Here is a 24,208-nt window from a genome sequence, read left to right on the forward strand (position 1 = left end):
CATGGTGTTTATACTTGCATAGTATTGTTTGTACAGATGAACGTGGTACCTTCAGGCGTTTGGGAATTGCTCCCAAGGAGGAACCAGACTTGTGGGCATCTAAAAAATAATTATGAGGTCTTGGCTGATTTCTTTTGATTTTCCCATGATGTCAATCAAAGTGGCACTGAGTTTGAAGGTAGGCCTTGAAATATATCCACAGGTACACCCCCAATTGACTCAAATGATGTCAATTAGCCTATCAGAAGCTTCTAAAGCGTTGACATAATTTTCAGGAATTTTCCAAGCTGTTTAAAGGCACAGTCAACTTAGTGTATGTAAACTTCTGAACCACTGGGATTGTGATACAGTGAATTATAAGTGAAATAATCTGTCTGTAAACAATTGTTGGAGAAATTACTTGTGTCATGCACAAAGTAGATGTCCTAACCATCTTGCCAAAACTATAGTTTGTTAACAAGAAACTTGTAGTGGTTGAAAAACTAGTTTTCATGACTCCAATCTAAGTGTATGTAAACTTCCGACTTCAACTGTACATTAGTTTGTAAGGTTGCCTTAACTTTAGGCTATTTACTGTCTTACAAAAGTGATATCGAATTGTTTTAGGTTGACAACGCAACCAAATATCAAGATTTAAAGGAGATGTATCTAGTGCTCGGATAGTTTAATCTGAGACCCTTAATCCTATTATTTTACTTGCATTTTTGGTTTAGTTGGAGACATGAATCCAACATATCACTTGTGGACAAGTTAAAAGTCTATATAGTGTATTGTAAAAGTCATATTGAATTGTGTTTTGTTGTCAATGCAACGAAATATCAACATTTGAAGGAGATGTATATCTTGTGCCACTGACTTAGTCTGACTTTAATTCCAGTTTGTCTACAAATTAATAATTGATATGTTGGATTCACATCTCTTATCTAAACCCAAAATCTAAGTTAAAAGAATAGGACTAAAGTAAATCTAACTTTAAATAAGTTTGATTTGATTTAGTCCTATTCTTCAACTTAGATTTTTGGTTGTGATAGAGATGTGAATCCAACATGTCAATTATTGACATCATAAATGATCAAATCAACCGAAGCGTGAAACCCTATATCTACACTGTATGTATTGTCTTTTAGTTGAACCCTGGGTTGAATGACTTCCCTAATGTGTGTGCGTGTGATCAATCAACCTGAAGGTGTTAAGGGAGAAATGCCTGTCTTTCAGCTCCTCATGGCCGTCTCCAGTTTTCAGTCCTCAGTCTCCCCCCCAGGCAAAACTGCAGACCTTTCACCACCTGCCAGACAGTGTTATGATGTACGAGTATTTGTACATGCAGTTCTACCGCGATACTATTCCTGAAACACTGTCTGCTTGCCTGGATCTCCGGCGTCCTGTATGGGTGTGAACCAAATCCCCACATTTCCCCATTCCTGAGAAAGCAAACAACACTCATAAAGACGTACCGAGGAAGAAACACAGATGTTTTGGCTGTGCCTTATCCAGGCACACAATCGACATGGATCAATCATTTGTGGGTAGCAATAGCAATTGTTTCCCAGTAAATTGCCTTATTTGTTATTCAAGTGTTTGTTTCTTTTTCCGCATATGAGAGGACTGAATGAGATGAGGTCTCGAGTGGTGCTTTAAGAGTACCAGGAGTTTCTAATGCTATTGAATATTTTATACAAAGATACCATAGGCCACCTGTGTCCCACTAGATCTGAGCTTGGTTGCTGTTCAAGTAGGCTACAGACTGTGGCTGGAATAAGAGCTGTACCTCACTGGCTGCGTTCACACAGGCAGCACCATTCTGATTTATACAGGTTGTCCAATTCAGATATTTTGGTCCAATTATTGCTCTTTTAACCAGTCAGATCAGATCTTTTGCCAAGACTTGGGTAAAAGATCAGAATTGGGCTGCATGTATAAACTCCGCTATATTGTGTGATGGAGACTGACGATGTATCTTGTGGCATAGAAAGTAATAATCAAAGTTATAGTTATGAACAAAATTGAACCAATTCAACCCCTATGGGAGTTTGTATAGCGTTTGTAACTTAAAGGGATAGTTGACCCAAATCACAAAATGACATGTTGATTTGCTTACCCTGTAACCAGGGAAATACAACCAAAGCTGAATGTCATACCTTGTCCATAGACTGGTTACAGGCAGTGGGGTAACTAGAGCTTCTTCTTTTTTTTACATGGGATGGCAAAGGGGGTTGCCAAGGCTACTTCAGGGGGTCCATAGACCATGACAGAACATTAGTTAGTAACCCTAACCTGGCATCTAAGGAGCATGAATGAATCCTATGATTTCTGATTAGAGGTAGAAGTGATAACTCACTGAACCCGGAGTTCTTCAATGAGGCAGATAGTGTGGTCCAAAAGGGTTACTTCACTAGAATTATTTAAGATACTATGAATAGTCAGTTTTTAACACACTATGAAGTCAGTGTCTCTACCTCGGGAACTGCAGCTCAATTGACTTCTTTCTTTCTTTATCACACACACACACACACACACACACACACACACACACACACACACACACACACACACACACACACACACACACACACACACACACACACACACACACACACACACACACACACACACACACACACACACACACACACACACACACACACACACAGGGTCTATAAGTGTTGAACATCCAAAACATTTTCAGCAGAGGTGAGACCAAGTCACTGTTTTACAAGTCACATTTAAGTCTCAAGTCTTAGCACTCAAGTCCCAAGTCAAGGCAGGCAATGCCGAGTCAAATCTCAAGTCAAGACCGTCAAGTCTCAAGTCCTAAACTTTGAGTTTCGAGTCCTAAACAAGTCATAATGTCCTCTTCCTTTTCATATTTTTAACAAGAGTAATAGTTAGTATATTACATTTACGCAAATCATGTTTTAAAAATATCTATATATTTATAACTTTCCAAATAAACGTTATATTTCCATGGAAATACATGGGTAACCATGAGAAAGACACCCCCAATAGTGATCGACTATCGAGGATCGCTATGGGGCGCAATCGGGCGATGTAGGCTTGTACACAATCGCCCAACCTTAACACACACACTGATACACTAGTAAAGTAATAAAATATATACATGTAGCTGTCGGCTATATTAGCCATGACTTAGCGTTCTTTGTGTAGCTTCAAATGTCGGACAAAGTTGGAAATTGTTGCGCCTCTGTCTGTAATTTTCTTCCCACATGTTTTGCAAGTTGCAAAAAAAAAAGTTGCAAAAAAAAGTTACCCCCTTTTCTCCCCAATTTTGTAGTATCCAATTGTTAGTAGTTACTTTCTTGTCTCATCACTACAACTCCCGTACGGGCTCGGTAGAGACGAAGGTCGAAAGCATGCGTCCTCAGAAACACAACCCAACCAAGCCGCACACAGCGTGCATCCAACCCGGAAGCCAGCAGCACCAATGTGTCAGAGGAAACATTGTGCCCCTGGTTAGCGACCTGGTTAGCGTGCACTGTTCCCGGCCCGCCACAGGAGTCGCTAATGCGCGATGAGACAAGGATATCCCTACCGGCCAAATCCTCCCTAACCCGGACGACGCTAGGCAAATTGTGCATCGCCCCATGGACCTCCCGTTCGCGGCGGGCTGCGACAGAGTCTGGGCTCGAACCAGTGGCCCTAGACCACTGCGCCACCCGGGACGCTTGCAATTCATTTTTTGTTGATACAGCCTCGTATTTATATATTTCCAAGGGCTCCATCTGAATTCACCCGCCAACGTTCCTCTGCACTGCCACGCACAACTTTTCTCAGCTGGCACAATTTGATTGGCTGCTGTCCGATTCAAACTGTAATCCGTTAAATGAAGAGTTGATGCGCTGCACACTTTTTTTAATAGCATCATTTTTAATATTTAGGGTTGGGGAGGGTTGGAGAGGGTTGAGGAGGGTTGGGGAGGGTTGGAGAGGGTTGAGGAGGGTTGGGGAGGGTTGGGGAGGGTTGGAGAGGGTTGAGGAGGCTTGGGGAGGGTTGGGGAGGGTTGGAGAGGGTTGAGGAGGGTTGGGGAGGGTTGGAGAGGGTTGGGGAGGGTTGGAGAGGGTTGAGGAGGCTTGGGGAGGGTTGAGGAGGGTTGGGGAGGGTTGGAGAGGGTTGAGGAGGCTTGGGGAGGGTTGGAGAGGTTTGAGGAGGGTTGGGGAGGGTTGGAGAGGGTTGGGGAGGGTATCAGGTCAGGTCGAGTCATAAGGCTCAAGTCCAAGTCAAGTCACGAGTCATTGGTGTTAAAGTCAAAGTCGAGTTGCAAGTCATCATATTTGTGACTTGAGTCCAAGTCATGTGTCTCAAGTCCATACCTCTGATTTTCAGAAACTAAAGCTCAAGCACCAAGGAGATAAGATACCATTTGTGTGTTACATCAATTGCATAGTTTATTTACAAAATATTTAATTAAATTTACAAAAAAAACACACTGCAATTTGACATACCAGGTATCAAGCAGAAATGGGCTTGAAAAAATAAAAACAATTTTGGTGCCCATCAATATGGGCTCATGGAAGGTTCTAGAAACACAACAAGTCAAGGAGAGTCGACGGTCTGTCCCTTCCACTTTTCTCTCTCCTATCAAGAAGTCGCTTGGTTTGATGACCCTCATGTTTGTGGTCCTCTAAATCTGACTCAAAGGTCTGAGCGAAGGCAAACAGAGGCTCCTCATTCAAGAATGTTGTACTCTTTGGGTTGAGAGACTGGATTCCTTGCATTATCTCACAATTCTTCTTTGAAAAACGGCCTCTGCAGCTCAGCTGTGAGACTGTCAAGCAGCTGATAAAAAAGGTAGCTCTTTGGAAGCTCCCACCATCACTTTCGTCACTATGTTTCTGTCCTACAGGGCTCATCATCAATGAGTCGTGGAATCATAAGCTTGTTTTAGGCTGTCTTTTACACACTGTTGGCCCACTTATTTTGCAGTGTTCCACAATCTCTTCAACCTCTTTCCATAGTTCTCCAAAGTAACCCTCACTACTGTAGTCCTGTAATGTGTCTGTAATGGCACCTACTAGATCCACAGCCCTTCCTGTAATGTGTCTGTAAGGACACCTACTAGATCCACAGCCCTTCCTGTAATGTGTCTGTAAGGGCACCTACTAGATCCACAGCCCTTCCTGTAATGTGTCTGTAATGGCACCTACTAGATCCACAGCCCTTCCTGTAATGTGTCTGTAATGGCACCTACTAGATCCACAGCCCTTCCTGTAATGTGTCTGTAAGGGCACCTACTAGATCCACAGCCCTTCCTGTAATGTGTCTGTAATGGCACCTACTAGATCCACAGCCCTTCCTGTAATGTGTCTGTAAGGGCACCTACTAGATCCACAGCCCTTCCTGTAATGTGTCTGTAAGGACACCTACTAGATCCACAGCCCTTCCTGTAATGTGTCTTTAAGGGCACCTACTAGATCCACAGCCCTTCCTGTAATGTGTCTGTAAGGACACCTACAAGATCCACAGCCCTTCCTGTAATGTGTCTGTAATGGCACCTACTAGATCCACAGCCCTTCCTGTAATGTGTCTGTAAGGGCACCTACTAGATCCACAGCCCTTCCTGTAATACTACAGACTTTATTCTAATAGCAGAATACTACAGACTTTATTATAAGCTGTGTTGGACTGGGGGCATGTGTTAACCAGAGCAGTGACAAATATGTGCAGAACTAGTCCTTATGGCCTACTACACAGGAACTGCCTACAGAAAATAAAGTGCCCTCTACTTTGTGGGCAGCCATTAAATTCGCCGGAACTCAATGATTGAATCACATTTAATTTGAAATGCCGTGTAACTGCTGGGAGCACGCTTTGCAACTGCTGCAGCCCCACCGTCACGTCTTGTCCTCCATTATAATCACTGTTGTAACAGGAAACTCTTCCCCAGCTTTTATTGTGGTATGACCCACTCACAAGACAAATGGAAAAAAAAGTGTAACAGGCTGCGTTTACACACACAGCCCAATTCTGTTCTTGTTTCCACCAACTGGTCTTTTGACCAATCACATCAGATCTTTTAACATCCTCTAATTTTCATAGCTGATCTAAATGGTAAAAAGACCAAATAGTGGAAAAAAATATCTGAATTGGGCTGACTCTGAAAACGCAGCCTTAGGCAACAGTAAGGCAGCAAAAACAGTTCAAATTCGGCAATGTGGTTTACACATGTAGGCCGAGCATCGTCGCTCTCCCTCACTGCGCCAGTGTCGAGATTACAGAATAAGTAGTCCCGGCTATATTTAGAGGGAGCAAACTGCACGTGAAGCCCAGCCATAACCCACATTACCCTTTAATGAGCATGGAGCGCCTGCCATATTCACATTCTCTCTGCTAATGCAAACACAGCAGGCCCTTTCCGACTGTTTAGAAATGCTACAGTAAGGTATGCTAGAGAAGGTATGCTGGAGAAGGTATGCTGGAGAAAGGTATACTACAGTAAGGTATGTTACAGTATGGTATGCTACAATAAGGAATGCTACAGTAAGGTATGCTAGAGTAAGGTATGCTACAGTAAGGTATGCTAGAGAAAGGTATGCTACAGTAAGGTATGCTTCAGTAAGTTATGCTAGGGAAAGGTATACTACAGTAAGGTATGCTACAGTAAGGTTTGCATCAGTAAGGTATGCTACAGTAAGGTATGCTACAGTAAGGTATGCTACAGTGAGGAATGCTACAGTAAGGAATGCTAGAGAAAGGTATGCTACAGTAAGGAATGCTAGAGTAAGGTATGTTACAGTAAGGTATGCTTCAGTAAGTTATGCTAGGGAAAGGTATACTACAGTAAGGTATGCAACAGTAAGGTATGCTACAGTAAGGTATACTACAGTAAGGTTTGCAACAGTAAGGTATGCTACAGTAAGGTATGCAACAGTAAGGTCTGCAACAGTAAGGTATGCTACAGTAAGGTATGCTAGAGAAGGTATGCTAGAGAAAGATATACTACAGTATGGTATGCTACAGTAAGGTATGCTTAAGAAAGGTATGCTAGGGAAAGGTATACTACAGTAAGGTATGCTACAGTAAGGTTTGCATCAGTAAGGTATGCTACAGTAAGGTATGCTACAGTAAGGTATGCTACAGTGAGGAATGCTACAGTAAGGAATGCTAGAGAAAGGTATGCTACAGTAAGGAATGCTAGAGTAAGGTATGTTACAGTAAGGTATGCTTCAGTAAGTTATGCTAGGGAAAGGTATACTACAGTAAGGTATGCAACAGTAAGGTATGCTACAGTAAGGTATACTACAGTAAGGTTTGCAACAGTAAGGTATGCTACAGTAAGGTATGCAACAGTAAGGTCTGCAACAGTAAGGTATGCTACAGTAAGGTATGCTAGAGAAGGTATGCTAGAGAAAGATATACTACAGTATGGTATGCTACAGTAAGGTATGCTTAAGAAAGGTATGCTACAGTAAGGTATGCTACAGTAAGGTATGCTACAGTAAGGTTTGCAACAGTAAGGTTTGCAACAGTAAGGTATGCTACAGTAAGGTATGCTAGAGAAGGTATGCTAGATAAAGATATACTACAGTATGGTATGCTACAGTAAGGAATGCTAGAGAAAGGTATGCTACAGTAAGGAATGCTAGAGTAAGGTATGTTACAGTAAGGTATGCTTCAGTAAGTTATGCTAGGGAAAGGTATACTACAGTAAGGTATGCAACAGTAAGGTATGCTACAGTAAGGTATACTACAGTAAGGTTTGCAACAGTAAGGTATGCTACAGTAAGGTATGCAACAGTAAGGTCTGCAACAGTAAGGTATGCTACAGTAAGGTATGCTAGAGAAGGTATGCTAGAGAAAGATATACTACAGTATGGTATGCTACAGTAAGGTATGCTTAAGAAAGGTATGCTACAGTAAGGTATGCTACAGTAAGGTATGCTACAGTAAGGTTTGCAACAGTAAGGTTTGCAACAGTAAGGTATGCTACAGTAAGGTATGCTAGAGAAGGTATGCTAGATAAAGATATACTACAGTATGGTATGCTACAGTAAGGTATGCTTAAGAAATGTATACTACAGTAAGGTATGCAACAGTAAGGTTTGCAACAGTAAGGTATACTACAGTAAGGTTTGCAACAGTAAGGTATGCTACAGTAAGGTATGCTACAGTAAGGTTTGCAACAGTAAGGTTTGCAACAGTAAGGTATGCTACAGTAAGGTATGCTAGAGAAGGTATGCTAGAGAAAGATATACTACAGTATGGTATGCTACAGTAAGGTATGCTTAAGAAAGGTATGCTACAGAAAGGTATGCTAGAGTAAGGAATGCTACAGAAAGGAATGCTACAGTATGGTATGCTAGAGAAGGTATGATAGAGTAAGGTATGCTAGAGAAGGTATGCTACAGTAAGGTATGCAACAGTAAGGTGTGCTACAGTAAGGCATGCTAGATAAGGCATGCTAGAGAAAGGTATACTACAGTAAGGTATGCTACAGTAAGGTATACTACAGTAAGGTTTGCAACAGTAAGGTATGCTACAGTAAGGTATGCTACAGTAAGGTATGCTACAGTAAGGTATGCTTAAGAAAGGTATGCTACAGAAAGGTATGCTAGAGTAAGGAATGCTACAGAAAGGAATGCTACAGTATGGTATGCTAGAGAAGGTATGATAGAGTAAGGTATGCTAGAGAAGGTATGCTAGAGTAAGGAATGCTACAGAAAGGAATGCTACAGAAAGGTATGCTAGAGTAAGGAATGCTACAGTAAGGAATGCTACAGTACTGTATGCTAGAGTAAGGTATGCTACGGTAAGGTATGCTACAATATGGTATGCTACAGTATGGTATGCTACAGTATGGTATACCATGGCCTTTTTTTTGCCTTTACCTCCCTTGTCTCACCTCATTTGCTCACATCGTATATAGACTTGTTTATACTGTATTATTGACTGTATGTTTGTTTTACTCCATGTGTAACTCTGTGTCGTTGTGTGTCGAACTGCTTTGCTTTATCTTGGCCAGGTCGCAATTGTAAATGAGAACTTGTTCTCAACTTGCCTACCTGGTTAAATAAAGGTGAAATAAAAAAATAAACAAATAAAAAATACTACAGTAAGGTATGCTACAGGAAGGTATGCTACGGTATTCTACGGTAAGGCATGCTACGGTAAGGTATACTACAGTCAGTAAGGTATGCTACAGTATGGTGTCGTGTCTTTTCTATCCTTAAATTTAAGACTTCTTGAAGATTCTCTGTAATTAGTATTACGCGATCAACTGATTAATCATGTAACTGGAATTAACTAGGAAGTCGGGGCACCAAGAAAAATATTCAGATTACAAAATTATAATTTCCTAAAATAACTTTTCAGATATTTTATCTGATCAATTAGTCTTCGAATTAATTAATTGTTTACTTTACCTCACGTTAGTCTCATTCCAAATGTCGTAAATTGTTGGTTATCTGCACGAACCCAGTCTTCACTATGAGTCATCCATACATCAATTGTCTTAAACAATTGATTTATTACTAACTAAGTAATTCACAGGAATGCATAAACAAACAAACAAGGTAAATGTGGTTACAAGAAAAGATAGGGGAATGTGCCCTAGTGGGCTAAACAAAAGGGGAAGTGGGGGTCAACTGAGATGAGACACTACAAAGTTGATAATTATAACAATTGAAATTCTAATCCTTTGCACATGAACGCTCACTCATACGGGAACAATTGCAATCAATATATATACTTACGCTCAGTGTGTTGTCGGGATCTTTGTTGAAAAGTTTGTTTCTGTTGGAGAGTTTTGTCCGTCTCTCTCTCTCTGTCTTGGTTAGAGGGGATAGTTCAGAGCGACATTCATTCATGTTGTTGTAGGCTAGATGTTTCGGCGGTTGTCGTTCTTCACGTTCAATGATCCCGAATTCCTAGCTGCAGACTAGTAATTAATATCAAAGACTTGTTCTTATTCTGTCGGAATCGATAGTCTAAGAGTTTAACCACATTAGTATGGTTAAAATATTCAGCAATGGTCTGCAACCTTTGTCCTCCTAATGGAGAAAAACATGGTCTGGTGATAATTTCTCAAAGTTGGGTTTTATTCGAAATTGCAGAAAAGGGCTGTCCCAGGATGTCTGACCCTAACTGGGCTCAGGGGCGGTCCTCTGATTTAGTTAACTCCAATTCCCTTTTTGAGTTTTCCTTCATTAAACAGTCCAAAATCAAACCTCATATCTAAGGCTATTATATAAACAGCGTTATGGTAATGTGGCCACACCGTCTCCCATGAGCTTCCCCAAGTTGTAACAAACGGACCACTTCGTAGCTGGATTCTTCACCGATCTTCTATGCTTTCTACGGAACATGAATTTTGTTCGGACCTCGAGTTCTGTGAGGTGGAAGAAATTCCCCTGTTCTCTATGAAAATTTACTCTCTCTATACTGTGTGTCCATGAGGAGATCCTCAGGAATTTACGACGTCTCTCTGACCACAGCAGCCTAATTGGGGAGGAGAGGGGGATGGGGCTCGCCACACCCAAAGAGGGCAACGTCATGACAATGGTATGCTACAGTATGGTATACTACAGTATGGTATGCTACAGTATGGTATGCTACAGTATGGTATGGGTCACAGAGAAGTAGATCTACTGTGGAGAGAGTGGTACGATTTAATTCCATCCATCCTTTCTCACATCCTTGAAGTAATCATTGATTAAATATTGGATAGGTGAACACAAGGGCTGTCACCTGTCCAGTCATTTGTAATTACTGACTGCTTCAGGGCAGTGGAGGCTGCTGATGGGAGGACGGCTCATAATAATGTCTGGAACGGAACAGATGGAATGGCGTCAAACACATGGAAACCATGGAAACCATATATTTGATACCATTCCACTGATTCTGTTCTGGTCAATACCACGAGCCTGTCCTCCCCAATTAAGGAGAGGAGAAGGAAAGGATTCAAACAGGGCCTGTGTCTCTGTAAAGCCCCCTACTGGAGTAAGGGGGAGTTGCTGAAGACCCCGTTGAGCCTCCACACCACCACACCAGTACCAAATTGACTACCATCACTAATTGACTCAGAGGCCTATCACCTCTGACCAGGTGATATTCTGCCGTCATATTTCCAGATGACTCTATGTGTTCAATCACCACCGTTCGTCGACACCCATCAGGTGATCAACAGCACCCAGTGTCACGGGAATGCAAAGAAGATCATCAAGGACCTCAGCTACCTAAGCCACGGCCATTTCACCCCGTTACCATCTAGAAGGTGTAGACAGTAGAGGTGCATAAAAGCTGGGGCCGAGAGACTGATAAACAGCCTGTATCTCTAGGCTATCAGACTGTTAAACAGCCATCACTAGCCGGCCTCCACCCAGCACCCTGCTCTGAACCTTAGGCACTGTCACTACTGCTGTACACACCAATCGCATATACTATATATATTTATTGAAAACAAAAACGATGTTTTAAGTGAGAAGTAGGCATTGGTCTGAACCAAGGTTTTCCAGCACACAGCTTTGACCTACTACAAACAATGTGAAGGCAGGATGCTTAGGGTTCAAAACCTTCTCAAACAGCCTGATTCATTCTCTTAGACGAGGTGCTTCCACAATAATATGATTTGTAACACATACATGTTAAAGTATTGGATTCTTCACACATCACACTAATCCCATTCCATTACCTTTTCAAGATTTTAAAAAAGTTATACAAACGCACGCTTTGCTTTTATACTTACAAGACCAGCAAGCTTGATTGAGTGCCTGCTTGTATTTCCTTAAACATCTGTTTGATAACATTTTTATTTTGGGGTCAGTAGGTAACAAAGTGGTGGAGAGTTGGACACAGTCATTCATATACTGTACACTGAGTGTACAAAACATTAGGAACACCTTAATATTGAGTTGCACCCCCTTTTGCCCTCAGAACAGCCTCAATTCATCGGGCATGGATTCTACAGGGTGTCGAAAGCATTCCACAGGGATGCTGGCCCATGTTGACTCCAATGCTTCTCACAGTTGTGTCAAGTTGACTGTGTGTCCTTTGGATGGTGGACCATTCTTGATACACACGGGAAACTGTTGAGCATTAAAAAAAAAGCAGCATTGCAGTTCTTGACACACTCAAACTGGTGCGCTTGGCACCTACTATGATATCCTGTTCAAAGGAATTTAAATGTTTTGTCTTTCCCATTCACCCTCTGAAGGGTCCATGTCTCAATTGTCTCAAGGCTTAAAAATCCTTCTTTAATTTTAACCTGTCTCCTCCCCTTCATCTACACGGATTGAGGTGGATTTAACAAGTGACATCAATAAGGGATCATAGCTTTCACCTGTTCAGTCTGTGTCATGGAAAGAGCATGTGGTTCCTAATGTTTTGTATACTCATGTATCCATTCCTCATTTCTGTAACAGTTAGCTTGCCCATGTAATATTGACAAAAGCTCAGAAACACAAACATGGTCCTGTTTGTGGAAGGGGTCTCGAATGGTTGAGGGACAGCTATTGGGGAACTGTGGTGGGATCTTGGAGGGTTGGGGTTCACGTTTTTTGGCCTGGTGGGAGATCTGTCAACAGGCCCTTGAGCAGGGCATTGACTCTGGATGCTTCTGTGTGTCTCTCTGAATGGGAATCTGTTGGATGACTGGCATGATGTAGTTATTGAGCAGGGCATTGACCCTGGATGCTTCTGTGTGTCTCTCTGAATGGGAATCTGTTGGATGACTGGCATGATGTAGTTATTGAGCAGGGCATTGACCCTGGATGCTTCTGTGTGTCTCTCTGAATGGGAATCTGTTGGATGACTGGCATGATGTAGTTATTGAGCAGGGCATTGACTCTGGATGCTTCTGTGTGTCTCTCTGAATGGGAATCTGTTGGATGACTGGCATGATGTAGTTATTGAGCAGGGCATTGACCCTGGATGCTTCTGTGTGTCTCTCTGAATGGGAATCTGTTGGATGACTGGCATGATGTAGTTGTTGAGGGGCTTCACTGCAAGTATATTGTATGTTTCGAATATAATAATTATTTTTTTATTTAAAAAATGGTTCTGTTTTATCAATTGCTGTGATGATCAATGGCAGTTCATTACCTCTGTCAAATGAGTATGGAGCTTGGATTTGTGTTTACGTGTATTCCTTCAGTGCTATTGCAAACTTTAATTTGAAACTTAATGGCATAGGTGGTGTGCTTGCATAAGTTCAAGGGTCACTGGTTTAAACCCTGGTCTGTAGGCTGTTGCCCTCTCATAGCTGAAATCAGTTTTGAACTAACTATTAATGTGTAGAAATTACCATGGATTAGTCAAAGGTAATTGTCTGCAGTTTTCAGAAGGGGAAAAGCTCAATTGATTGTGACAGTCTGACATTATAAAATGTGACTCTATTCCCATTGAAAGTAAAGTAAAGGAACATGGGTTTAAATCTGTTTTGTTCATGGTCCTAGGTCTCGCCAGATTTAGTGACTAACAGTAAATTAATTCAGTGCCTTAGGAAACAATTCAGACCCCTTGACCTTTTCCACATTTTGTAACATTACCTTATTCAATTTTAGTAAAAATTGTAAAGTAAAAATCCTCAGCAATCAACACACAATACCCCATAATGACATCACAATAACCCATAATGACATCACAATACCCCATAATGACAAATCAAAACATGTTTTTAGACATTTTTGCAATTTAAAAAATAAAAGTATTCAGACCCTTTGCTATGAGACAAGAAATTGAGCTCAGGTGCATCCTGTTTCCATTGATCATCCTGTTTCTACAACATGATTGGAGTCCACCTGTGGTAAATTCAACTGACTGAACATGATTTGGAAAGGCACACACCTGTCTATATAAGGTCCCACAGTTGACATCGCATGTCAGAGCAAAAACCAACCCATGAGGTTGAAGGAATTGTCTGTAGAGCTCCGAGACAGGATTGTGGCGAGGCACATATCTGGGGAAGGATGCCAAAAAATGTCTGAAGCATTGAAGTTCCTCAAGAACTCAAGAAGAGTTTAGAACCACCAAGACTCTTCCTAGAGCTGACCGCCCGGACAAACTGAGCCATCGGTGGAGAAGGGCCTTGGTCAGGGAGGTGACCAAGAACCCAATGGTAACCTTCCAGAAGGATAACCATCTCTGCAGCACTCCACCAATCATGACTTTATGGTAGAGTGGTCAGACGGATGCCACTCCTCAGTAAAAAGCACATGATAGCCAGCTTGGAGTTTGACAAAAGGCACCTAAAGACTCTCAGACCATGAGAAACAAGACTTTCTGGTCTGATGAAACCAAGATTGAACACTTTGTCCTGAATGCCAAGTGTCACGTCTGGAGGAAACCTGGCACCATCCTTACGATGAAGCATGGTGGTGGCAGCATCAAGTTGGGGGGATGTTTTTCAGCGGCAGGGACTGGGAGACTAGTCAGGATCGAGGCAAAGATGAACGGAGCGAAGTACAGAGAGACAATTGATGAAAACCTGCTCCAGAGTTCAGGACCTCAGACTGGGGCAACAGTTACCTTTCCAACAGGACAACGACCCTAAGCACACAGCCAAGACAACGCAGGAGTGGCTTTGGGACAAGTCTCTGAATGTCCTTGAGTGGCACAGCCAGTGCCCGGACTTGAACCCGATCATACATCTCTGGAGAGACCTGAAAATAGCTTTGCAGCAATGCTCCCCATCCAACCTGACAGAGCTTGAGAGGATCTGCAGAGAAGAATGGGAGAAACTCCCCAAATACAGGTGTGCCAAGCTTGTAATGTCATAGCCAAGAAGAGTTGATGCTGTAATCACTGCCAAAAATGCTTAAACAAAGTACTGAGTAAAGGGTCTGAATACTTATGTAAACGTAATAAATCTGTTTTTTTATTTTTTTAAATGAGCAAAAATGTCTAAAAACTTGGTATATCATTATGGGGTATTGTGATCTCATTATGGGGTATTGTGATGTCATTATGGGGTATTGTGATGTCATTATGGGGTATTGTGATGTCATTTTGGGCTATTGTGATGTCATTTTGGGCTATTGTGTGTAGATTGATGAGGGGAAAAAACAAGGTAATTGTAACAGCTCTTGTTGGTGGTAGAAAGAGTAGACCAAGGCACAGCGTGGAAAGTGTTCATGATTTTAATTAAAAAATAAAAAATAAAAATATTGAAAACGCACAATTTTGTCAGGCAACAGTAACTAAACAGAAAACAAGATCCCACAACCTAATGGTGGGGAAAAAAGGGCTGTCTAAGTATGATCCCCAATCAGAGACAACGATAGAAAGCTGCCTCTGATTGGGAACCACACTCGGCCAAGAACAAAGAAACAGAAAACATTAGAATTTCCCACCCGAGTCACACCGAGACCTAACCAAACATAGAGAATAATAAGGATTTCTAAGGTCAGGGCGTGACAGTAATACATTTTAGAATAAGTCTGTAAAGTAACAACATTTGGAAAAAGTTAAGGGGTCTGAATATATACACACAAGCTCACAGAACGGGACCGCTCAGTGCTGAAACACGTAAAAACCGTCTGTCCTCACTACCGAGTTCCAAATTGCCTCTGGAAGCAACGTCAGCACAATAACTGTTTGTCGGGAGCTTCATGAAACTGTTTTCCATGGCCGAGCAGATGCACACAAGCCTAAGAACACCATGCGCAATGCCAAGCGTCGGCTGGAGTAGTGTAAAGCTCGCCGCCATTGGACTCTGGAGTAGTGATTAATTACTCTTCACCATCTGGCAGTCCAACGGACAAATCTGGGTTTCGAAGATGCCAGGAGATCGCTACTTGCCCCAATGCATAGTGCCAACTGTAAAGTTTGGTGGAGGAGGAATAATGATCTGGGGCTGTTTTTCATGGTTCGGGCTAGGCCCAGTGAAAATTTTAATTTACCCCTGTTTCTCCCCAATTTCGTGGTATCCAATTGTTAGTAATTACTATGTTGTCTCATCGCTACAACTCCCGTATGGGCTAGGGAGAGACGAAGGCCGAAAGCCATGCGTTCTCCGAAACACAACCCAACCAAGCCGCACTGCTTCTTAACACAGCGTGCATCCAAACCGGAAGCCAGCCGCACCAATGTGTCGGAAGAAACACTGTGCACTTTGGTTAGCGCGCACTGCGCCCGGCACGCCACAGGAGCCGCTGGTGCGCGATGAGACAAGGATATCCCTACGGGCTAAACCCTCCCTAACCCGGACGATGCCAGGCCAATTGTGGGTTGCCCCACGGACCTCCCGGTCGCGGCCGGCTGCGACAGAGCCTGGGCACGAACCCAGAGTCTCTGGTGGCACAGCTAGCGCTGCGATGCAGTGCCCTAGACCACTGCGCCACCCGGGAGGCCGAAGGGAAATGTTTTAACGCTACAGCATACAATTACATTCTAGAGGATTCTGTGATTCCAACTTTGTGGCAACAGTTTGGGGAACGCCCTTTCCTGTTTCAGCATGACAATGCCCCCATGCACAAAGCGAGGTCCATTCCAAAATGGTTGGTTGAGGTCGGTGTGGAAGAACTTGGCTGGCCTGCACAGAGCCCTGACTTCAACCCCATGAAACACCATTAGGATGAACTGGAACGCCGACTGCGAGCCAGGCCTAATCGCTCAACATCAGTGCCTGACCTCTCTAACGTTCTTGTGGCTGAATGGAAGCAAGTCCCCGCTGCAATGAATCAACATCTAGTGGAAAGCCTTCCCAGAAGAATAGAGGCTGTTCTCGTAACAAAGGGGAGACCAACTCCATGTTAATGCCAATGATTTTGGAATGAGATATTCGACGAACAGGTGTCCACATACTTTTGCAATTGTTATGGATTACAATTGGATAACTGTTACAGTGCCATTTTGGTTGTTAAATGGCTTCGTTACAACAATTTCTTGCTTTCTGTTTTAAAAAAAATATATATAAATGATATATATATATATATATATATATATATATATATATATATATATATATATAAAAATTAAAAAGTGTACTTGTTTGACATTTTACTGCATTATTAGGAGCTAGTAACATAAGCATTTCGCTGAACCCGTTATGACATCAGCGAAACTTTGTTCGCGACCAATAAAGTTTGATTTGATTTTGATCTACTACACACGGCTGATTGGTTGATGATCTGTATTGGTCTGTCTTGTCCTTTAACCACAGTACAGACTCGACGTAACAGGACCAGATTTCAAAACAGATTATATCAGACTCAGATTATTAAGAAAATGAAAAACATTTTTAATCAATAAGCACCAATGATTGTATAAAATATACTCACTTATAATTGATCAAATCTCTTATGAATTTCATAAATTATAACTTTTTTTGTGGTGAATTGCTATGTGATTGGTGGAAATATATGTTGAATGAAGTCACATCTAACTAGCCACCTATCAAATCAAAATTCTAGCGCCATAAAAGGAATGCTGTACAACGAAATGACAAAAAACTAAAACAGTCCCTGACAAACAAACTATAAATTACATACTTAACCTTTTAATAATTTGATTCATTCACGTTATGTGTAGTTACGGTATAAATAAGATGTTGAATTGAAATGAAATACTGAGAGAAATTGTTGCTCAAATGAGAAATCACTGGACGTAGAAACACATCTAATATAGTAGTACATCAGCATTTCTTTCCTGAACACCTTTGTAGAATATGAGTGTTATGCGTGTGAAATATACTATTGGCCCTGGTCTAATGGAACAAACATTTCTTAAAGAATGACCTAATAGGACAAATGATAAACATGGCCAATCACTGGAAGACGAAAGGTGACATCTTGAGTAGGATAAAAAACATCTGTAGTGAGAAATAATCTTGAAAGTTGGCTTTGAAAAACTCCGCAAAGCCATGATTTGGAGCTGGTATCGACAGACAAGTATCCGCCATCTCATCTCAGTCAGTCAACCAACCAATCAGAGGATGGGAGAGGAGGAAAATGTTGATGACAATGATGAAAAGTACAATCAACCAACCAATCAGAGGATGGGAGAGGAGGAATATGTTCATGACATGTTCATAAAGGAATGTACATATATTTGACACCTTTCCAGAGTGATAAGATGAGAGCAGATGAGTGGTGGAGGAGGACGGAGCGGTCTGTTAAACATGCTCTCTTGTCTCGATGCAAAGGACCACGAACTGGTTGCTACAGCTTTGTGCTTGCTGTCCCAGGAGGAAGCCTGAAGCTAGATTGGACGACTGGCCCATGACGGACATGTTGTCAGACTGCCACGAATCGCAGGACCGGTCTTCCAACAGGTTGCCAAACGTATTAGAGCCATGCCAGATGCTCTTCTTAGGCCTGCGGGGGAGATATATACATATATAATGGGAGGGTGTATGGATACAGCACATACAGAGGCACATGTACACATCTACACACATTAAAGTCATACTGGCATACATAACAGACGTTCACGCAAACACCAATAAATAGTTTCAATCTCCTACCATGAAAAAAATCTCTAAAAAAAACATAACGGGACTTGAACGAATGTAGCCCCGAACTGAGCAGAGATACCCACCGATGTATGGATCATTTTAAAACAACACATTTAGGTGCACCTATCCGGTGTGTGACAACAAACATTATTTTTGCAAGCGCTACCCAACAGTACAGTTATCAATATCAAAATAGTATAAATAATTTAAACATATATATATATATATATATATATATATATATATATATATATATATATATATATATATATATATATATATATATATAAAAAAAAACAGGAAGCTATATACAGGGATAGTGCAGTACCAAATCTACAATGCGCAGGGATCTGAATTTAGAAAACTCAATTTGAATGGATGTGATAAATTAAATATATCAAACTTTGGTCAACTTTAAATTATAATTTGTAAACTTGATACACAGACAATGAATGCAATGCCTACCATATTGAAACTGAATATATAAATATTGAATTTAAAATATTCAATTCCATTTTAAATGGTATTTGAAAACTGAATGCAATATTAATTAATTCAAATCATGAAATTCAAGTTGCATTTATGAATTCAATGATTCAATTTGTGCAGTACAAATGATAAAATATTGAATTAAAATACAGTTTCCGTTGGCACTGAAATCCCTTCCTACAGATGCGACCTCAACATAACAGATCAACAGCCATATCCTTTTTTTTTGTGCCCAGGCTCTATCTATTCATACACGTTCTCAAATAAGACCTCGCCACAAACTAGGAAAGCGTCTGTTTGAAAAACATCTATAAAAAAGCCACTTTGGAGCCACAATTGCCAGCCTCTAGTCTCTGGTTTGTCGGGGCTGATAAATTCAGCGAGGCGGTATATAAATAGAAGCAATAGAACGAGGGTGGACACAGCTGGCTCGCATGGGCCCGGGCTGAAACACACAACGGTACAACCCTCAGTGTCTGGATTGCGGGTTGTGCTATCCTGCACTTTGTGGAAACAGCCATGTGTGTTCCCCTCTGTCCCTCATGCCCACGTTCTTCCAAACCCATTTGTCATTTGGTGAAGCAGCTTTTACGGGAAGATGAGGGGTGGATGAGGATGTTTATGTACTCTTTACTATTCAGACAGAGATATAGTATGAGGGCAACCTAGACTTCACCACTCAGACCCCCTACACACACACACACACACACACACACACACACACACACACACACACACACACACACACACACCAGAAGGGGTCTGCCATTACGTCCCGTCCGTCGAAGGAGTAGATCGGGATGTTTGATGGGAATTTGCCTCCACCCCCAGTGAAGATAGACTTGTAGTTACTGAACAAAATGTCCCCCTGTGGATACAGAACGAGTTGAGTTGACTGACACTTCATGTTGTTTCAACGCGGCGGTATACACTGACCTTAGATGATCTTAAGATGAGAGAGGTTGGCTTACCCTGAGGTTGGTTATGGGGTAGCTCTGTCTGAACCTCTGGGGGACCAGGTCTTTATTGATGGTGTGGATTTTTGAGGATACGAAGCCTCGGTAGTTGGCAGGCAGACCCATGGCCATGGCCTGGTCATAGCACCGCTTGTCTATCATGTCGTCGCCACCGAAGTTCCCTGTGTGGGGTTGGTTCAGGGCCACCAGGTTGAGCTGAGGAAGAGACCGGGGATTAGAGATGCTTGTCTGTCATGTCGTCGCCACCAAAGTTCCCTGTGTGGGGTTGGTTCAGGGCCACCAGGTTGAGCTGAGGAAGAGACCGAGGATTAGAGATGCTTGTCTGTCATGTCGTCGCCACCAAAGTTCCCTGTGTGGGGTTGGTTCAGGGCCACCAGGTTGAGCTGAGGAAGAGACCAAGGATTAGAGATGCTTGTCTGTCATGTCGTCACCACCAAAGTTCCCTGTGTGGGGTTGGTTCAGGGCCACCAGGTTGAGCTGAGGAAAAGACAGAGGATTAGAGATGCTTGTCTGTCATGTCGTCGCCACCAAAGTTCCCTGTGTGGGGTTGGTTCAGGGCCACCAGGTTGAGCTGAGGAAGAGACCGAGGATTAGAGATGCTTGTCTGTCATGTCGTCGCCACCAAAGTTCCCTGTGTGGGGTTGGTTCAGGGCCACCAGGTTGAGCTGAGGAAGAGACCGGGGATTAGAGATGCTTGTCTGTCATGTCGTCGCCACCGAAGTTCCCTGTGTGGGGTTGGTTCAGGGCCACCAGGTTGAGCTGAGGAAGAGACCGAGGATTAGAGATGCTTGTCTGTCATGTCGTCGCCACCAAAGTTCCCTGTGTGGGGTTGGTTCAGGGCCACCAGGTTGAGCTGAGGAAGAGACCGAGGATTAGAGATGCTTGTCTGTCATGTCGTCACCACCAAAGTTCCCTGTGTGGGGTTGGTTCAGGGCCACCAGGTTGAGCTGAGGAAAAGACAGAGGATTAGAGATGCTTGTCTGTCATGTCGTCGCCACCAAAGTTCCCTGTGTGGGGTTGGTTCAGGGCCACCAGGTTGAGCTGAGGAAGAGACCGAGGATTAGAGATGCTTGTCTGTCATGTCGTCGCCACCAAAGTTCCCTGTGTGGGGTTGGTTCAGGGCCACCAGGTTGAGCTGAGGAAGAGACCAAGGATTAGAGATGCTTGTCTGTCATGTCGTCGCCACCAAAGTTCCCTGTGTGGGGTTGGTTCAGGGCCACCAGGTTGAGCTGAGGAAGAGACCGGGGATTAGAGATGCTTGTCTGTCATGTCGTCGCCACCAAAGTTCCCTGTGTGGGGTTGGTTCAGGGCCACCAGGTTGAGCTGAGGAAGAGACCGAGGATTAGAGATGCTCCATTTGGTGTGTATTCTAAACCGCCACCTCGTTCAGAGTGATCCTTCCGCTACTCCAGGTGGTCATGGTAACCAAACAAACACGTCATAACTGACGTGTGGCGGCAGGTAGCCTAGCGATTAAAGTCAATTTTATGCTTGATCTGAAAATGTGGTCAGAGGCGTCGTATGGATGATGTCACGCAATTTCGTAGCCTTTGGAGGCTTGCAGAGTCCAAATTGAGACCGCATCGCCGGGCGCCTCTCAAATGTTGTAACAATGCTGAGGGCTTCGCATTGACATGATTGGTTGACGGTAGGTGAGAGCTGGAGGTCCTGTATTAACACGAACTCACTTCCTTGACAACGTCCTTCACAATCGCTCTGCTCTGCTCCACGTAGCACAAGAAGTATGAAGGTCCTGACTGCAGAGGCCCTATGACGGTAAAATGCTGCACGGCCAATGCAGACGTCAGATTGACCATGCAGAGCCTTTTGTTAAGAGCGTTGGGCCAGTAACCGAACGGTCTCTGGTTCGAATTCCTGAGCAGACTAGGTGAAAAACCTCCTGACGTACCCTTGAGCAAGGCACTTCTCAACAATAACAACAATAACAAATTACTAAAATGTTAAAAATAATAATAATGTGCACATTCACAAACACACAAATGTTAAGTCATCAACAGCATCATTCTCATCTCTCTTAGGTGATGGTCTTGGTACAGAATGGACCGTCTGCTACTGTGAAATGGGAATCTAAATCTCTAAAACTCGAACCTGGGCAGTCCTTCAACGACAGCACACAGATAGTAATTTAATCCAAAAGTAGAATACTCAAACCACTGCTAAATCACATTTAGACTCCAGTTCATTTTGTGGCCAGGCTTGAGCCAAACCAATGACTTGTTTTCACGAACAATAACAAAAGGTTGAACTTTTTCCCCTCAGTTTTTCTCCTTTTTGGTATCTAGAAGTTTTCTAACTACTAACTAGGGAGCAGAAAGTTTACATAATGTATTTTGATTGACTGTTTCTTGGCTCCAGTGCAAAGTTTCATAAAACAACCCCGGGTGTTACAAAAGTTAAAGGAAAGATGTGAGTAAGAATACAGAAGTGTAAATAAAGACTGTTTTAAAAAACTTTATTGTTCCTCTATGGAATAACAACAGCTAACTTTGCACAGGTGCAAACGCTTAGCCAATCAAACGCTTAGCCAATCTTGTCATTTTTTTGTCAACAAACTTACCCCGTATCTTCTGACGGTGCCTGGCTGAGCCTAAGGAGGCAAACGTTTGTTACTAACTTGATTACAATCAGCAATCACACATCATATTCTGCTATAAGCATCCCTTATATGGAGGTCTACAATGCACTTTCACGTAAACAATCCATTGAGGACAATGGGAGACATGAGCAGACAATTCATGCAGTCGAACATGTCCCATCCTCATCTCTACTGTCCTTACCGTGTCAGGTAGAGGGATATTGACTGGGCGGTAGATCAAGTTACCAAGCTGTGCAAGACAGAGACACAGGAAAACACCAAACATATCAGATATATTCACAGCTCACAGAGACACTATTGACACATGGAGGACATGACCCAGAGACACATGGAGGACAGGGACCAGAGAGACATGGAGGACAGGGACCAGAGAGACATGGAGGACAGGGACCAGAGAGACCGGAGGACAGGGACCAGAGAGACATGGAGGACAGGGACCAGAGAGACATGGAGGACAGGGACCAGAGAGACCGGAGGACAGGGACCAGAGAGACATGGAGGACAGGGACCAGAGAGACATGGAGGACAGGGACCAGAGAGACATGGAGGACAGGGACCAGAGAGACCAGAGAGACATGGAGGACAGGGACCAGAGAGACCAGAGAGACATGGAGGACAGGGACCAGAGAAACATGGAGGACAGGAACCAGAGACACATGGAGGACAGGGACCAGAGAGACCAGAGAGACATGGAGGACAGGGACCAGAGAGACATGGAGGACATTCACCAGAGAGACCAGAGAGACATGGAGGACAGAGACCAGAGATGCTACTGTACCAGGACCTCCTTCCATCCCTCTTGTACCCGGATGTAGAGTTTGCCTGTCCCCGTGGTGATGAAGCTCAGGGTCCCCTCTCTGCTGTTCATCGTCCTTTGCATCATGACCTCGCTGGAAGGAAACGTCTCCATCTAAAGGAAAAACACAGGAGAGAAGCACCTTTTGAGACTGGAAGGAAATATCTATGACTGTTTATAACACTGTAATTGTTGGGGAGACACTGGCCAGAGTGATTGAGGAGAAGACAGTCATTTTATCTCCAGACACTGGTCAGGGCAATTGAGGAAGACAGACATTTTATCTGTAGTGTGTCTGGGGTTATTTGATGATGGACGTGTGATTACTTGATGTCACAGGATTGACAATTGATGGTATGACTGGATGACATTATGATGTGACGGGGGGGACAGACTGACTCACCACGGCAGAGGCCCCAGGAGGTCCAGCTGGGCCAGGGGGGCCTTGAGGTCCAGGGACGGTCACAGCTGGAATTACAAAAATGGGAGACAAACAAACGTAACATTTTATTATGAGAAGCTAGTGAGCATATTACACTATACAGCAAATGCCACAAAGGGTGACCACAAATCTTACCTGGAGAGGGTGCTCCGGGGTGTCCAGGAGGCCCTTGGGGGCCTTCAGGGCCAGGTCTTCCATACCCCGGAGTACCTGGAGACCCCGGAACGCCTGGATGGCCAGGGGGCCCCATAACAGTTTCTCCTTGAGGGCCCTGAAACAGACCCAGTGCTTTAGCAGATATTCATCTACAGTCATTTTTTACCTTGAATGAATATTTAAACCTCATGACTCTGTGAGGTTATTTAAACCTCATGACTCTGTGAGGATATTTAAACCTCATGACTCTCTGAGGATATTTAAACCTCATGACTCTGTGAGGTTATTTAAACCTCATGACTCTGTGAGGTTATTTAAACCTCAT

The 24,208-nt window shown here is 43.0% G+C and overlaps 1 protein-coding gene across 6 annotated transcripts in view; it reads right to left on the reverse strand.

Moving 5' to 3' along the window:
- Positions 1 to 15,075: 15,075 nt before the first annotated feature.
- Positions 15,076 to 24,208, reverse strand: part of LOC110536542 (uncharacterized) — a 99,458-nt gene continuing 90,325 nt past the window's right edge. The window contains exons 34-41 of one of the 6 annotated variants that reach the window (XM_036934756.2): positions 23,863 to 23,998; positions 23,689 to 23,753; positions 23,268 to 23,399; positions 22,671 to 22,718; positions 22,451 to 22,480; positions 19,867 to 20,067; positions 19,648 to 19,763; positions 15,076 to 18,266 (exon numbers count right to left, since the gene is read on the reverse strand). In XM_036934756.2, coding sequence (XP_036790651.2) covers positions 18,065 to 18,266; positions 19,648 to 19,763; positions 19,867 to 20,067; positions 22,451 to 22,480; positions 22,671 to 22,718; positions 23,268 to 23,399; positions 23,689 to 23,753; positions 23,863 to 23,998 — 930 coding nt within the window. In that variant the 3' untranslated portion in view covers positions 15,076 to 18,064. Of the gene's footprint in view, positions 18,267 to 19,647; positions 19,764 to 19,866; positions 20,068 to 20,449; positions 20,632 to 21,013; positions 21,196 to 22,450; positions 22,481 to 22,670; positions 22,719 to 23,250; positions 23,400 to 23,688; positions 23,754 to 23,862; positions 23,999 to 24,208 lie in introns of those variants that run through there. The other 5 variants (XR_005034542.2, XM_090189268.1, XR_016484336.1 and 2 more) reach the window with 5 other exon arrangements.

This window comes from Oncorhynchus mykiss, chromosome 11, assembly GCF_057628025.1.
Source record: "Oncorhynchus mykiss isolate SJ-2025 chromosome 11, ASM5762802v1, whole genome shotgun sequence".
Taxonomy (NCBI): Eukaryota; Metazoa; Chordata; class Actinopteri; order Salmoniformes; family Salmonidae; genus Oncorhynchus; species Oncorhynchus mykiss.